This window comes from Megalops cyprinoides, chromosome 18 (genome assembly GCF_013368585.1).
Source record: "Megalops cyprinoides isolate fMegCyp1 chromosome 18, fMegCyp1.pri, whole genome shotgun sequence".
NCBI classification, from domain to species: domain Eukaryota; kingdom Metazoa; phylum Chordata; class Actinopteri; order Elopiformes; family Megalopidae; genus Megalops; species Megalops cyprinoides.
This window is the reverse complement of record NC_050600.1, coordinates 19,532,982-19,550,972: the sequence shown is the minus strand read 5'-3', so window position 1 is coordinate 19,550,972 and position 17,991 is coordinate 19,532,982. Positions and strand designations below refer to the sequence as shown.

The window sequence follows — 17,991 nt, the reverse complement described above, 5'->3', positions numbered from 1 at the left end:
CTGCGATGTGGATATGTTTGAAAAGCCATATTGTCAATAATTCATACAGTTAATATTATAGCCTCGTATATAGCCGCTTAAAGCAAATACAAGAGAGATTCTACTCTAAATTGAGTTAGCAAAATGTAGTCTGACTGAAAATCATAGAACATTTATTATATTAGTTATACTGCAAGGGAGATGTAGAGATGAGCAGTAGCATTGTGGGTACCAGGTGTTACTTAGTTTTATGCATCGCTTGCTTTGAGAATTAGGAAGCTTGTTTGGTGGACATCCAGAGTCAGGCTGCAATTGGAAAGGCCATCATTGATCTACTGGCATCATTAGCATCCAGTGGATTTTGGGAAATCACACTAAATTCAATTATTTCCCAACTGCCTTCTGACTTCCATTTGACTTTTTCCATGTTATTTATCAATTGTTTTCTGCTTTTTTCCTCTTTATGCATTTTTGAGGTGCCAATTTAGGCTTGTCCCACAGTGACAACCACCTACACTCACCCGGGACTACTGACGCAAGGCAGATTCAATCCTCTGCCGCAATAGCATGCAGCCACCAGATTTTTATACACTACAAGTTAGACAGCACACTGTATTGGTGTGGGTGCTCATTGGAGGATAGGCGCTACTCTGCTGACATCATCGGAGCAACTCGAAGGCACCTGACAAGTCACAGTGCCTGAGAGCAGTGAGATGAAAACCCTGGTGGACCGGCCCACCCCTATCCCTAGCATAATGAAGACAATTTGCTCCACTGCTGTGGGCTCCTAGTCATTGTCCGCAAATGGCACAGCTGGTTTTGTAGCTTGACTACACATTGAACATGTTCATTCTTAATCATGAAATGGAAGTAACCATTAGACAAAAACCTATTTTAATAACAGGATACTCTTTCATTTCTTTCAAAACCAGCCATGGTTACAAAAGTTATATTTAACCATGGTCCTGAAGACCTACCATACAGTTTGCTTTCAGTTTCACTTATTTCTGGATGAGTGTGGTAACTGGATAATTGCTTAGAAATACACCAGTCATTTGCTATGGCGAGGTAAGACAATTGATGTCTCATTATATTTACATGCTGAGATTAGAATCTTCTAGTTAGAGAGTCATCAGATCAGATCACAGTATGGTTTGGCTGTAACTTTCAGTGATAGATGAAAAGCAATGTTTTTTTGTCATGAAATACATCAGTTTAATTAATAAAGGTGCGTTTCCCCTTTCTGTGTGCATCTCTCACTGACCAGTATAGATACTCTTATTCATATATGTAAGTTAACCATAACGGGCTAGTTATTGAACAGAAATATAAAAGGCCCCAATAGAAAGCTTTTCATCAAACCATCAATACCTCATTGAGGTATCTGTCACATTAACCCACTGAATCAAGTGACTGGTTTAATCGGTAGTGGCCGGTAACCCGGTGGCCCCACTTCTCCACAAACAGGTTATTGAGGGTGAAACTGAAAATAAATTGGGTGGCACCTCTCCAGGAGCAGGAGAAGCCCTGAATTACAGTAAACACAGAGTGTGTGCCCAGTCACATGTCAGCACTGAAATTTTCTGTTCATACCATTCCTTCTGTTCTGTGAGTTCCTACATACTAGTCACTCGTCCAGTCTAATGCTGCAGTATCGGTTTACACTTCAACACTGTTAGCAATGGTGAAAGAATATTAATTCTGCTTTGAGTACCTTTTATTTCACCACAGTATGTTCACTGCAGTCTCTCCAGAAACTATGCTAAATTCCTGCATACCTGTGTATGGAACCTTGATGAGATATGGTGTATGTACCCACAAAAAATGTGAGGCATTTGTCATCAAAAACCGTGAGATATCAGGCCACATGTGGTTAACTTTACTGAGCGTTAATGAATGATTGTTTGGTTTGTGAGGCCATCTCTCACAGAACACCCCAGGGAGCCACTTAGGTAAGCACCTCTTCTTAGAACCCCTGGAGCTGTGGGAACAACAGCACGGGGGGGGTGGAGAGGTGGAGGGATTGCAGGAGTTGTTATGTGCGATGCCAAGGTTACAGGGTCGGACTTTGGAAAACAAAAACTGATGCGTGCAGGCTGGAGTTCAACCTTCATTTGAGAACTGCCAGGGATTCAAAAGAAGCCAGCCTGTGAATGAGGAATAAAGCTTTCTTTCGCAAATGAAGGTTTTGCAGGTGGCATGCTTGTACCGCTGACATGAAGGCAGCAAATAAAACAACTGTTTTGACAGAGGTCTAACTATGTCTAAGGAAGGATGTATTTAGCTCAGTGGGGAAAAAAGTCAAAGCTTAACGCAATGAGTAGGTCTGTATGATTTAGAATTCCCTACTAGAGTATTACCTTTTTTTGTTTCACCTTAAGAGGTGGAATTTCGCCGGTGCTATTTCATTAAAGCGGAGCACCTAACCTAATGTTTTTTAGTTATTTTTTCGCCGTGGGCAGGTGCAATAGAGGATTCATATTGACATGCACCTTGCTTCGGCATTCCCTTGCACAGGTTACAGCTCAATCAGGGATTCAAAAGCTTGGGCCAAAATGGAAAAGAAAACATGAAAAACAGTCTTGTTTGCTGCATGCACTCTCTATGCATTAGCATTGCTTTGGCCACTAGGGGCAGCTTTCTCTGCTAAGCATCAACTTTAGCATTTTTACTAGACCTTCAATACACAGAGCACCTGTATCCATTCATATTTGACAAATAATGTCAGAAAAAATATATATTTTATCTTTATATTTTTAGTCCACTTTTTGGTCTATATATTTTTGGTCCAATATGGTTTACAATTTGCAGTTGTTAATTGTTGAAGTAGTTAACATCACAACAGTGCCTGTGCTATCACATGCAAGGAAACGACAACAGGGGACTACCTGAGTAAACACTTCCTTGTTCTTATGTGAACAGCGGCTATCAGCAGCTGTGAGCTCCTTGTCTTACTTTAAAGGGTCATAAACGTGTGATGTCATGTTAGTGACAGCTTCGGGCCTGCTCCGGCAGGGTCGCCCCAGCTACGCTGAGAGTGGAACAGCTTGGCTGTCACCTGCTGAAACGCTACCTCCCTGACCTCCTGTACCTTCATTTCCACGGTTTCCCTTTGACGAGGATCAAACTGACACATCGGAGCTTTGAGGGCACCAGGTAAACGTTCAGCCGGAACAGGGCTTCCGTTGTTTGTCCCTTTCCTCTCCTCCCCTCCCCTGACCTTTGTAAAGACAGCGCACTGTATTATAGCACATGTTCGTAGCTCATGATTGATCACTGTTGTTTGTTTGCAGTTCAGGTGCCCTTAACCACCCTGACCGAGGCAACTCGCAGCACTTACTCTTTCTAATAGCCATCTGGATATTAAACATGGTTCAGGTTAAATAACATGCTCAAGGGTACAGCAGTAGTGCCCCATAATTCAGGTTGCAAGTACCCTGATGCAACCTTTTGTCTTCACTGACGCCCATATGATAAAATGAAATATGCCTATGGAACCTCCCTCTCAGCCACACCAGCACTATTTCAGACATAGTGTTCAGTTTCAAAGAGTGAACACGGTCCTCCTGTCAGTCATCAGACACAGTGTCAGCACTGAAGAATGTAGAGAGGGTTCTTTGCGTAATTTAGGTTCAAACCCGGTGCTTGCAGGTTAGCCATTACAGCCTGTTGCCACAGTCCAGGTGACAGTCGGATACTTACACTGATGTCCTCCAGAGGCAAGGTGTTGAGGACCTGACCGTTGCGCTTCCACACGATGGGAGGCCGCTGCATGCCCGTGATGGCGCAGCTCATGACGGTACTCTGGCCTACTGTTACTGTGGTGATGCTCAACCGCTGATCCTCAGGCAGGGTCAGCTGAAGCACCTCTGTGAAGAGAAATGTCAAATGTAAAAGGTAAACATTCTATATTGCTGATTTTTTTCCTGTGGTTGTGTTTGTGTGTGTGTGTGTGTGTGTGTGTGTGTGCGCGTGTGTGTGTGTGTGTGTTTCAGGCAGGATGACACAGTTTCAATTTTGGATTCCTTCAAGGAAGCACAAAAAACAAAGACAAATATGTCCAACATGGCCAGAATTTCTCCAAGAACATGAACTGCCTGCAGATGTTAAAGTAACTTAATGAAATATTTCTTTGCCTTTATTTTTTGGAAATTACGAGTCTGCAGCAAACATTTTGTAGAGAGAAAGTAAAAGGATATGCAAATGTGTGGATACAATGTAACCAACCACTTTATTTATCATTACATTGCAGCTGTGTTTAGTTTTCAAAATCCTCTTCCATGGGAATGGTGTGTAATTAAGCTGAAAATATACAGTTATAGTCATTCATTATTTACCTCATTAAATGTTTAATTCAAATGGAATAACGGAAAAAAAATGCTGTTCACCCAGCCCATTAAAGTTTCAAAAACTATAAATGTTTGAAATGCTTCATATTGCTCACTGTACATGTCTACATCTGAAATCACATTTTTTACTTCCTGGGATAGGTTTCAAGATTGGACATCAAAATATACACTGACAGTCCAAAACCAGTGGGCTCTATTAAAAACATGAATGGAGATACAGTAAAACAAAAGAAACAAGCACAAACCCTCTACACTTTTGGATATGCGTTAGCTGTAGATAATGTGGTGAACGTGATACTGTGATTGGCTGCGCTGTGTTCAGCCGCAGGTGCTTTGCACAGTAGCCTAGGTTAGTGTGTCTACCCTATCCAGAGCAGAAACAGTGCAGAGCTGTGCTTAATTGAGACCCACAGTGTGGATGTACAGACAGAATGGTGAACGGGCTCCTTTCGAGCCCCGAGAGGAACGCTCGTGACCTACATCCCGATCAGCAAGCGCACAGGTAACAAAGTGAAAGCACACAAACCCGTTTGTTCACACTCACAGATAGGAAAACCTAATGACTGAATGCTAATATACAATTTTCTAATAGAAAAGGAACAAACAAAAGAGAAGAAATTAAATTAATCACATTAATTAGGAGTAACAAGAGAACTGAAAGGAAGGTTGTATTCTACACATTTAACGCATCTTAAATTAATCTTAGATGATTACTGATCATGGAGCCAAACAAAAAATAATTTATTTAAGAATTAGAGATAAGATACACAGAGAAATATTTAATGTTGCCATTAGGAAACAGTTAATGACAGTGAAAGGAAGAGCAAAACAAAATAATGCGTTTTAAACGAGCAACAAACAAAAAGCCGAAATGGGAGTTTTTAGTGCGTAATACACCAAGGACACCAATTGAATGTAGCCCTTTAGCAAGCTGATAGTTAATGACATGTCACATCTGATTTTTCATTGGACACGGTGTGATTGTTACTGCACTGTCCGCTCGTTTCATTACATAACGAGACTGGTGCGATTTTAATTTTTCTCTTGGGTAATGAGGATAGGTTTATACTTCCAGCTAAAGGAAATTCTAACTCAATTTGTTCTGCTCCTGGAGGCATGAAACACTAAATGTAATGAAAGCCGGGGTCTGAGTAGAAGTATTAACCCAGCAGAGGAGGAACAAGGGGTGGCAGAATTAGGTGCTGTGCGGGCCCCTTTGTGCTTTTTCCAAAGCAACACTGCATAATTAGTGTCCTGCCAAATTTCCACATCAAAATAGTTTCATTCCTCTGTCTGGCACGATTTCTTTAAAATCCAATGAATGCCACTTGATTGTTGCGAACTGTATAGTGTTGACAAGAGACATATGTCACTGACTGGTCTTGAGCGTTAGATGTATCATTGGATGTATTGTTTCTGACGTCCTTTAAACTTTGGGAAAGATTAATTAAGACATTGTTTATGTCCCTGCCATAAAAGGGGTCTGCCTGTTTTAACATTTAATGCATCTCAGTATAAATACAAGTACAAATACAAACCAAAAATGATAATAGTGGCAGCAACCCTAAAATGCTGTCACAGAGTGTTCCTGCAATATTCTGAGGGAAAATAATTGTTAGGCAATGTCAGACGTTATCTTACATAATCCGAAACACAAAAATGATGTAACAACCAATCTCAGAAGTGAACAATAAAGCATTCAAAACAATGTCCTGGTTGGCCACGACTGTGTAACTAAGACACAAACAGAGAATAACAATCTAATAAAACAATTAGCTGCAAATTGCAAGATTTCACACAGAGAATGACTTCATGGTACAGCTAGCAGGGTTATTTCAGGGAAGCCAAACAGATAGAATTGTGCCAAAGTAAATGATTCACTCCCATACTGCATCCTTGATTTCTTTGAAATGCAAGTTTGATTTTTCAATTTGAGGAGCGCGCAGAAATTTCTGATAATGGTATGCGAGTTTGATTCAGTCACAACTCTGTTAAGGTCCACTAAGTTAAGGTCTTCACTTATAGCTAGGAGCACATATAATAAGAATGGCCCATTAAGGTTAATATGACTGGATATGGTAAATATGAGGGTGGATGGAAACATTTGTAGGCTCTGTTAGAAGCTCGTCTGTGGGGATTTGAACTGATTTACATAGACTTTCAGTTTCCACACCAAAGCATGCCTCATTATGGACAGATATCTTTGTTTTTGCTCAAGACAACCACTGAACAAGTTCCTAACCAGGGAAAGGGAAAAAACTGAAAAAGCAAGCAGTGATTAAAACCCTGAAAAAATAATTGATCGTCAATAGCATTTACTCTCCATTTCTATTGCTATCAGACTTTTGTGTCTCCCCTAAGTTTAAGTCTCACTTACAAGCAGAGTAAATGTTTTTGCAGTGATAATGAAGTGATTGTGTGTAGGGGGTGTGGGGGGAGTTGGGGTGGCAAAGAGAGATGAAAAGAACTACAACACAGCGATATCAAAGGTGGACTATCCTGGGTTCGAATTACAGGGGAGATTGGGGGGTCTGGCCCCCCTAAATAAGACTTGGATTGTAAATGCAATTGTGGATATTACGATATATATTTCCCATATTCATTCCTGGAAGAATCTTGTAATACGATTTCAGAGACCCCTAAAGTGGACCATATACTTTGTAATATTTACAGTTACAGATAAGAAGGATATATAAATGTTTCGGACCTCCCCCAAGCTGTTGTCTTTACCTCTTTTGGGGGGGTCCAAGTCTTAATGGGCCCAATCTCCCCCATAGTTCGAACCCTGGGACTATCACCAGAACAAATGCACTGGGGACACCGTGCTGAATAAAATATGTAAAAGCAGTTATGTTCCGGGAAGCCCATCTGGAAAGGGCGCAAACTTTTCAATCCATGCTCGTATATCTGCCAGAGTACTGTAATGTACATTCACGACCCCGAGCTGCCTTTGATGTAATAGCACACACAGTAACAAAATGAAAGGCGGGATTATGTTTGTAAAGGCAAACTGGAGAATCCATTTAAAAGCAATGGCCCTTTCCCAGGTCTCTCATGGGGCTGTACTTCACAAAATTCACATTTGCTTGGACACTGCTTTACTTTATTGCGCTGTACTATAATCATTTGCTAAACCTGCACCAGCATATGCATTAACAAACCACCGGGGCTCTGAGAAATGTAGCCTCCATGCTTTTCGGCACAGGCTTTCAAACTGTGAAAAGCACTCCCTGCACACACAACGGGTAATGTGTCATCCTGTGATCAATGCCAAATTAAATCTGTGAGGTCTTTGTGTTTAACAGCGTTTCTGCATTCTCTTTTTTTTTTTTTTTTTGCACAGCTGAACACCCTCCATGGGATTTCATCGGAATCTCTTTCAGCCAGAATAAAGGCATCAAGCAACCCTTCCGCTTCTCCGTTGACGTTTCCGAGCTTCACAGCAAAAAAAAAAAAATAATAATAAAAAAGGGAGTCTCAAAGGTTGACAAATAGGATGCACAAAAAAACAGTGCGTTCCTACCTGCACAAATCATCCATGGCAAATTTACAAGGACAGCGAAAACTCAGACAGTGAGACAGTTTTTTTTTAACTCATACCTTCAACTAAGCTCCAAATTGTGCTCACAGCTGTGGCGCTTAAGAACCGTACTGCATAATTATGAGAACTTCGCTGGCCCACAATAGGGAATTGCTCAACATGGGAGAGAGGGTTTTGAAAGCAATGAGACAATTACAGGCCTGCAAATTAAAATAAAATTCAGCATTGTAAAAGCATGCCTCCATCAATGCAGGTAACAATTTCAAATATGTACAACATTCTCCCGGTTTAAGATCTTTTGCAAATTAGTCTGGATTTTTCCTTCTGAGGAAATGCCAAACAAAAGGCGCTATGCATTTCACTCACATAATTTCTATCCATCTTCATTACTCCTAATTCTCTGGAAGCTCTGAACCAGTATTATCTTGAATATCAGAGAACACAACATGAGAATGTTATTGCTAAGAAAATAGCATTGCTTGCTGACTTTCACAAGTAAATCTGGTGCTCTTTTACACCATTTTCAGAGACATATATGACACCTTCATAGAAGTTATACAACCTAAGATTCATACCATGTCATCCACTGCAGCTTCTTTCCAGAAACAAACTTTCATATCCTTTGATTATGTGGCACACCTTACTGCACGCCTTGATGCCTCTTACACATTTTGAACTCAGTGTCAATATGTGCCTGAGAGCATTTCAAATCATTAGCGACTCTTTTAGGCATCCTTATAAGTGTAAATAAATGGCTGTGAATCCCATTACAGGGCTTTTTTTTCTCAAGGCCCAAGGTGTTAAGCTCTGTGCCTTAAGCTCAGCCTCTATCCGACATACTTGCAAAGTGCTTTGTCCACCCTTTGCGTAATGAATGAACTCAGTATTTCTTTTGTTGTTCACAATATCATGCACTTGGTTGTCAATGCCATTTATGAGATGTGTGCAAGAAATGGGGAAGATGCCAAAGATTACATGAGATCCCCTTTGATTCGATTCAGCAAACAATAAAGAATCACACTGCATGACTTGCTGTGAGGAAAGATTTCTAAAAATTTACATTATGTTTTTATACCATTGGGAAACTATCGCAACAAAGCTTACAAACAGCCATCCAGAGAACTTCAATGACTCGCCTGGAACGCCTGACCCTTCTGTGGAACGCATCATCTCCGCCTTGATTGAGATGCGTGTGCCATCATCATCATCATCTCAGGCCTCTATAATTTGCGCTCTTGTGCGGCTCTATTAATGTTCTCCTCCCCGTGACCTGCTGGCAAACAACCACCGATAACATCTCACTTAACAAGACATACATTTCAAACTCAGCAGGCTTCGTGTGGAATACGCCGACATTATCTGGCTCAATAATATCCTCCCTAACCATTCAATTACCACCCTTGTATCTTAATGGATTTGGAATTGCTCAGAGCGACACTCCTAGTCCGCGGCGATCTCATGAGATTGCATTGTGAAGTTACGGGCAAATAAAATCTGCAAACAGGCCCCATCAGGAGCCGGCGCAGAAGGCCCGGACACAGCAGGAATGGCAATTTTATGGATCGGCTGGCACCGAACCAAAATGCGGGCCCTCCCGCTGATCCTAATTTATAAACCTGGACTTGACGTGCAGCTGTTTTTTTTTTTTCCTGCTCAAAGTTCTGAAAGTTCTGGGTCCCACCCCAGGGGGGAACCTACCGTCAACATCCAGTCAGTAATTAGTGATTAACGATGGGGTCAAAGTTTTGATTTACTTCGGACCGCATTCATAATGGGTTGCTAGTCCGCGCCTTGGGCGAAAGCAAATCTCCTGTAACGCCGTAAAGAATGTGTTTGTCAGGAGAAAGCAATCTGGATGTGAGCAGGCACCAAAGGGCGCGCAAAACGGAGCTTACAGCTTTATGGGTAGGGGTAGTTTGGAATATATGAATTCTTAACCATATGTTTTCGAGAATTGATGAAAAAAAAAATCACCTTGAATGCGAAAGCATTAGAGACCTGTGTGGTACCGTGCAGCATCCCTTTGTTGATTCGCTGTCGGGTTTTCTGTCATTCAGGGAAGCGACTGATATCTCGATTTCCTTTCCAACAAAATATTAACATTGGGTGAAACCGGCTCTGACCTTTGTTGGCAGGTGTAAAGGTCACTTGCAAACAGTTACAACTATTCATGGGACAACATGCAGTATGAAATTAGACTTTTCTTTACACCATGGCCATTTTCATCATTCTTTGTTGATGCTACACAGCTTTAATTTCCCCAGGAATTATTTCTTAATCTAAAAAAACCTTGACGGTATATTTGCTTAGCTGACAACCTTGCTCGTCATCCAGTTATGCAGCTGACTGTTTTTTTTTTCCCACAGCAGTTCAGGTTAAGTTACTTGCTGGAGGGTATTAATAACAATGCTCCACCCTGGGTTCCAGCCTGCAGGCATCTGGTTAAAAGTCAATTCCCCACTTTCCAGATGAAACAGAGAAAGCGCCAGCATAAAGTGTTCAAACCGTGCCATTTTTCATATCGTACGTTTTAAATGAACCGTCTGGATGCAACAAGACAGCTGAGCAATTTATCATTCACTGTGAATAACAGATTGTGTCGTCGTAATTTACTTTTCAAGCCCAGTTGGTCCAAGGACACAAACTATTGTCTTTGGAGAAGGAGGTCCCATTGTTTCAATTGAATTGTCACTTATTTGGCAGATTTGAATGTAGTGGGTATATAGCAGGAGGTATATGTAGTATTTTTTGTACAGAGTTGCTAAACATAACATTTAAAGCCTACGATGTTATTAAAACTTATCACTGGCCATTAACAAATTCAAAATGTAAGTTTCTGGGTAATGTACAAAATGACTCTGTTTAGGTTGTGTGGTTAAATTCGCTGCACATTATCACATTCATGATCTGTGGTTCCAAGGGCCTAATTCATATCCATAAGCTCCCACTCATTGTATTTCTTAGTTCTATCTGTGGAGACACTTTGCGCCTCTCTGATTGTGAAAAATGGATTTATGCTTTTGAAGTGAATGGGCACTGAGCTCCAGAGTCACCGATAATTTTAGATGCCACAGTTGGCAACAAATCAAAATTTGAAATACAGCAGCAATGAACCCGCTGTTCTAATCTAATAAAGTGACTGATGCCCATAAAAGTGGAATGAATGGTAATTTTACACAGTGTATTGGAGCTGCTGATGTTCTAGGGGCCTAATCTCCAGTGCAGCTGCTGGGGGTGCCTCCTGGGACAGAGATATATTAGCATGCAACAAGGTTTTAGAAGCCACTAATTGGACCAATTCTAATACTGCTTACCTTATGTGAGGGGAAAAAACCTTCTCTGCTTTAAAACCTTAAAACAAATGAGTATTGCCGCATGCTTACAGGGACTACGACACTTCTATAATTCTTACATCTGTCACCCCTTATCTAGGTTTTATCTTCAGCAGTCTCCCATTGTCATTATGGGGTGTCACTTTGAATTACAGTGATGTCAAGGCTTATCATAGTGTCATCAGCTTTGAATGACACAGACTTCCGTGCATGGGCATGGTTTGATGAGTGGAAAGTTTTTGAGGACAGCTACCGAGCGTTAAGAAAGCTGCGCTGAGGCCCGCCAGCCTGGCAAAGCACTGCGTTCAGCAGTGGCCGAGTGGCCACGGAGACGCTGCATAATTGCTTCAAACTCCTTGTGAATATCTTAATGGCGAGGTGCAAAGGATGCGGTGCAGCACAGTCCTAATTGCTAGTGACCCTTAGACCGCCTCATTTGTCTGTGCTGAATACACGAACATGAGTAGATTAGGTTGCTTTCTAGAAGAATTCTGAAAAACCTATTATATAGCAGATTATGAATGTAATGGCAACCTACAGTAAAACATTACCATTACAAGGACAGGAAGGGGGAGTCATGAATATTCCTGTAGAGGCATTTCATTCTAACATTCCACTAGATTCCAAAATGCAGCACTACATTCACACAGATATGGATGGACAAATTCAGTCTCATAGGGTCAGAGACATTACCTTTTCGATTTACCTTTATTACCTTTCAATTCACATCACATGGTAAGATGACTTCCTGTCCAAACAGGAAACAAACTACAAACTACAAACAAACTCAGAGTGTTGAGCACTATGAGCCCAATTCATCAAGTCTTCTTTTGATTTGAATGATTTAGTCTTAGATGTATTTTTCCAGCCTGAGTTTGCACCCTCTCCTCCATATTTGAGAGGCTTCAAAAGAAAGTGGGTAAGCTGAACCTCATATTAAAACACCCCATCTGAGGTAAAACTGTCATCGATTTTCACATGTAAATGTTAAATGGGTAAACACTGTTGTTTGACATAGTGTTCACAGACATGACAGAGCCCCAGTGGCCGCTGACATCAACTGATACCACCTGAGTCTGTTCTGACTGGCATTAATATTTGAATGTAGAATTTACAGAGACTGCAGCTCCAAGTTACATGGAATAACTTGTCACTCCATTTTGTGAGACATTAGCCATTTAACTTTCTTTGACATTGGGGGACTGCAAGAAAATGAAATAAAATGTATGTCATTGTTATAATAATGATAAGCAAAGTAATTTCCAGGATTCCCATTCACTGAAGTCAAAACTTTTTTCACAGTTTTCATGATACCATCCATCATATTATACTTTATAAAAGGAGCCCTGTGTTATGAGGCCAATTTAAAACTCTTCCTTGAAGTGTGTGAGCTATAAGCACAGTGGGGGCTTCTGCGAATTAACAAACCCGAAAGCACGGGGTGTCCATTAATTGTTATCGTGCCACAGGCTACAAATCAAACCCGGCTCGTCTCTATGGTGTCAGCTCCTTAAAACGTTGGTTTCGTTCCATGGCCCTCGAGGGGGAAGAACAATGTTCTCTGGCAAGCAGAGACTAATCCGCCTGCAAGGGCCAGAGTTTGAACAGTACTCATTCAGTATCTCCACAATCCCCTCATTTAGCATCGGGCCGGAGTTTTCCGACTTCTAACGACCGCAATGGGAGGAGAGGTGACTCTGGAGTTTAATGAAAGCATCATGCGGAGAGCAAAGGAAATCAGACTCGAGACTATTACACAGCTTACGGCCATGCGGGTAATAATGAGAGGTTATTGTTCTCTGTTTTAGTCTGCCTGAAATGTGCGGTCTGGCACCACCCACTCAGGTCACATAAAAAATGGAAGAAATGTCAACTGTTCCATTTACAATGCACAGTGGAGTACAATTCCAGTTCCAGCGGGGCTCAACCACGGACCCAGTGGGCTCTTTAGCCTGGTTAATCGTTTAAGAGCTGTAGCCTTTGCCAAATCAAGAGTTTACGGCGCAGTTATCGATCATTAGATTCACCCATATATTCCATAAATAGAACCCCTGTAAATACACCATGTCAGTTACTGCTGCTTTTATATGGTATATGTTATTTCACGCATGTGCTATCAAATTATGTATCTTGTAATATACTGCAAAGCTTGACACATGCTGAATATGTATTGCTCGTGTTAGATTTCTTATTTTACTTTATTTCATTTAATTTATATTGATGATGTTTGAGAATTTAACCCCAAATTCCTTTGAAAGAACTTCAGTGCATTTCTGTATATGCTTTAACTGGAGCCTCTATGAAGTCTCTACACATAAGAAAATGTATATCTGCATTTTGATCCATATGATCTAATGACTGAATCTAAAGATCACTGTCTGTGTATTCCCTTATGCAGAAAGACCACAGAGATATGACCTACCTAAGAATTCCAACCTCTTAAAAATTTCAACAATGATTTAAAAATGCTCAGGGCGCATGTTAGCCATTGCCAAGCAATACAAAGGGGAGATCAGTCTGAACATTGGTTTCTTAGTTTGTACCCTTGAGTAATTTCTTTACATTCCGCTCCTGTCAAACCCAGCCCTAAATTAACAAGGACATATAATGGACGTAAATATAGGATATATATTAGTGTGTTATTGAAAACCATAATCCAATGCTCACCTTTTAAAATAAAGTAGGATACCACTTTCATTCAGTTGTACTAGGCATATACAATTCATATGTTTGTTCCCATCTGAGGGGAAACCCTTCGCCTGTGGTACATACTGGAGATGCTTTCAAAGAAAACTTTGCTGTATTTCATGCTTCACTGTCAAATCACTCAAGACCCCGACAGCCAAGGCCTCAGAAGCACAATAAGACTTTCCATTTTCATGGGCAAATGGTCTGTCACCCATCATCAACATTGGGATCAATATCTTTGTGACCAGAACAAAGACTACCAAAAAAAAAAACAAAGCAAACACACAGCAATCATGAAACCTTAAAAACCTTAAAATTTCGACAGTAACTGTATTATAATTTATGTTTACTATATTTATCGCAGCTAAATTATTTCTGGAAATATCGTTGGCCACATTATAGTTTTTTGTGAAGTTTTTTTTTTTTTTTTTTAAGATCAGGGAGATTTATCAGCCTTTGCAAGGTACATATCCATTCCTCAAGAAATCATTTCCCAGTTCGACTGGGTGACTATCTGAAATATGTCCATTTTTACATTGATTTAATTAAACCTATCCCTCACCACAGACACTGTGCTTAGTGCTAGTTAAAGAAAAGAGATTTGTTTGGTTGTGTTTGTGTGTGTGCTTTGGAGGAATTTATTATTCATGGGAATTTCTTATCATTCACAATGGCAAACATGTTGCTGTAAGCTCCACAGAGCCCCTCTGCTTTCAGTTCAAGTTGTCATGATGCTCATTAAACACTTTTGCGTACACTAATAAACTATTATAATTAATCATTAATGCATGTGATTTTTGTACTAATGCATATTCTATTGTATATATAACACAATACAATTTAGCCCTTACTGCAGTTGGGTGTAGGTTTATACACTGTAAACAATAAATAAACAGTCAATAAGTAGGTGAAGCTTTGCCATACAAATTCTAACAACTGGACAATGCCACCATCTTATTGTCCAGGGGTTATGCGGTTGCCGAAAATGCCACTGACTAAATTGCTAGTAAACAAATTTTAATAGCCAGTGTCTATTTTGTCTTAATTGGGTAAGGAGAAGCAAAGCAAATTAAGAATAAGGGGACATGGGGGCAGTTATGAGTAACAGCATAAATGCTGTAATGCTTAATACACTTCACCTACAGCACCATCCTGATAAACATTTTACATTATGCTGCCCGAGTGTAGTTACTTAATATGATCTCAGCGATGCAAGCAAAATTTTAACTGGATTCTTTAAAAGATATCCACAATACATAATTCACTGAATCCATTAAGCAGTTCACGCACACATATGTGATGTGGTACATAAATTGCAATTACACTTAATGGACATGTGCTTACATTGTTGGATTAATTAGGCAAAAAGTAATTATTATGGATGGAAACCACTGTATCTGACTGTCAACAATACTGGCCATAATAATATCACTGACTTTAGTGAATCCACAACTAATAGACTACTACAAGAGCTCAAAAGGAATATTCTATCTTCATAACAAATAACAGTGGCAAGACATACTGAATGCATTGTATAGGATTTCTTTTTCTTGGAAATGGATGTAGCAAAACAACATCCATCCATTAAGGGGCATAATGGATGCTCTCCTAATGGATTAATGCCTGTCCAATCCATATGTTAAAGACTTCTGCATCAAAGCTTTATTATTCCTTTGGAAATGCATATACAGAGTAATTATTATTATTATTATTATTGACAAGAACATTCGGTTCCACTGTCCTGAAATAGGGTAAAGTCAAAAGCACAATGATTTTCCAAAGGAACTTAACCCTTCCCAGGAGGATCACCAGAGGCACATACGTACACTCCTGCTGCAATTTTCTGCCATCAACTCTGAATCTAAACTATCACACACCAGAGCATAAAGCACAACAACATGAAATAAACATGAGTCACCCTCGATCTTCTGAATAATCTGTGGCATTTCGACTGGTGAAGTCAATGCTTTTCGTAGTATCCTATGTCTCACCCTCCACTGCATGTCCAATTACGTGACACATACATCACTATATAAGTGAAAAGGCAACCCACTAAACAAATAATCAGGGCATATGTCAGCAATCACAAGGTACACGTACAGAAAGCTTTGCAATGCCAGCAATAGGATCAGCTCTAATGTAATAAACATGTAAAAGCCAATAGATAAAGATCGCTAACAGATTAAGATGAATAGTGTCACAGTTCTCTCCATTCAACACTGACATTTCCCTCATGCCACTCACAATAAAACAGGCAATACACAACAACACCAACGCCACAGTCAGCCATGTGCAAAAATGGGATTAGGGGAGAAAACTGCAGTTTGTCACAGAAAGCTTTGAAAAAGTGATGGAAACCTGGGTTTTTTTTTTTTGTTTTTTGTTTTTTTTTTTAAATGATGATTAGTTTTAGTGAGGGGAAGCTACATCTCCTTTGGTCGCAGTTAGATGGGTGTTATATTTTTTTCCAGCTGTCAAAACAGTTTCAAGATTTCCCATGCAGCATCAAAATGAAGTCTTCCTACAACTAATATTTCAGAGTACAACTATGATATAACTATGTATACTATGTATAACTATGGTGTTATGCACAAGGCAAAAATTATCACCAGCAGCAGAGCAGCATTGCACTGCTGAGTTGAAAAGCAACTATTAAAATGACAGTATCGCTGTTTTCCGATGCTCTATTCCTCTGGACAGGTCCTTCAGCTCCTAATAAAAAACTTACACTGATAATCGAGTAATTGTGTATGACGTATACTGCTACTCTTTATTTGTAAACTGCACTTTTCCCACATTATTATGTGTTTGTCATTGTTTCTGTGTTTGTATTTAAACAACTGTTCCTGAGCTATGGAACAAACTTCCCATTAGAAGGCCAATAAAGCAAAATCAGAGTGTGATTCATATTCATATTCTAGATCTTATGCTTTATTTTATCATTTTGTTTTCTCAGACATTCTTTGACTATACATACACGCAACGGACACAGAAAAAATATCTAATAGGAGAAAGATTACTTAAGATAAACTTCTTGCTATAGGACTACTGTGAGATTTCTCAGGCAAGGTCTTGTTTTCCTTTAGTATTCACAAAGACAAAAGTGGTCCGATCTGGTACCAGACAGAAACTTCTCATGGAAGGGGAGCTTTCCTGCAGTTTGTCAAAGTTTCCTGTTTGATGAGTGCAGCCCGGAGCAGGTCTCATCCCCCACACTGTCTCTACATGGAGGGCACAGAAAAGAGGCTGTTGCCCTTTTTAATTTTTTCCTTGGAAACATTTTCCATATCAAAGCTGGCGAGTGACCCGATTTTTTTTTTTACTTTTTTTTGTGACTGTTAAGGGACCTCATCAATTGATTTTTGAGGATGTGTCAGGCCAGCTAAATGTCAGACCATACTGAAACTATTTGAAATGTCAGAAGGAGATGAAAGGGAGAAGAGAAACATGAGCAGAAATGTATAAACACATGCCTTCAAGGAGAAGTTACAACCGCGCCGTGCTGAAAACAACTTTTACTTTTACAGCATTGTTCACGTGGTACAATATCTATCGAGTGCATGCCGTGGGAGGTGTTCGAATACCGCTGCTCAGACACACCATCAAAAATGAAATCTGAGCTTAAGCACCTCCCGGGCTGATGGTTATTTTCGATTCTCTTTTTTCAGCACTTTTGCACGTTGCCTGTGATATAATAGCCACCGACTCTATCTTTATAAAAATGGGACTGCCGTTTCAATAAATGATTTTGTCTGTACAACGGAGAAAGCGTTTGTACAAATGATGAAATGAGTGTTTAACTGAACACACAGTATCTCGTGTGCAAGTTAACATAAGACGCACAGTGACAGAAGACCTCAGAAGGAATTTATGTTTGGTAGGTTCAGCTAAACATGTGGGTTTTGTTTACTCATAGAACTTCTCAAGTGCCTTTTAAGCTTTATTAATGGAATAAAAGTATTGTTTTAGTTCTTCTTGTTGTTTAGTATTGTTCAACAAAGGTGATTTCACCTTCATTTGTACAAACCAAAAGATGCATTTTCCCAAATGAGTAAAATAAACTATTTAATCATTTAGTAAGATCCTATGCATAGTATAACAG

The 17,991-nt window shown here is 39.9% G+C and overlaps 1 protein-coding gene across 3 annotated transcripts in view; it reads right to left on the bottom strand.

Moving 5' to 3' along the window:
• LOC118793199 (follistatin-related protein 5-like) overlaps nt 1-17,991 on the bottom strand; it is a 125,279-nt gene that overhangs the window by 33,167 nt on the left and 74,121 nt on the right. For all 3 annotated transcript variants that reach the window (XM_036551257.1, XM_036551259.1, XM_036551258.1), the window contains exon 7: nt 3,682-3,848. In XM_036551257.1, coding sequence (XP_036407150.1) covers nt 3,682-3,848 — 167 coding nt within the window. The remainder of the gene's footprint in view (nt 1-3,681; nt 3,849-17,991) is intronic.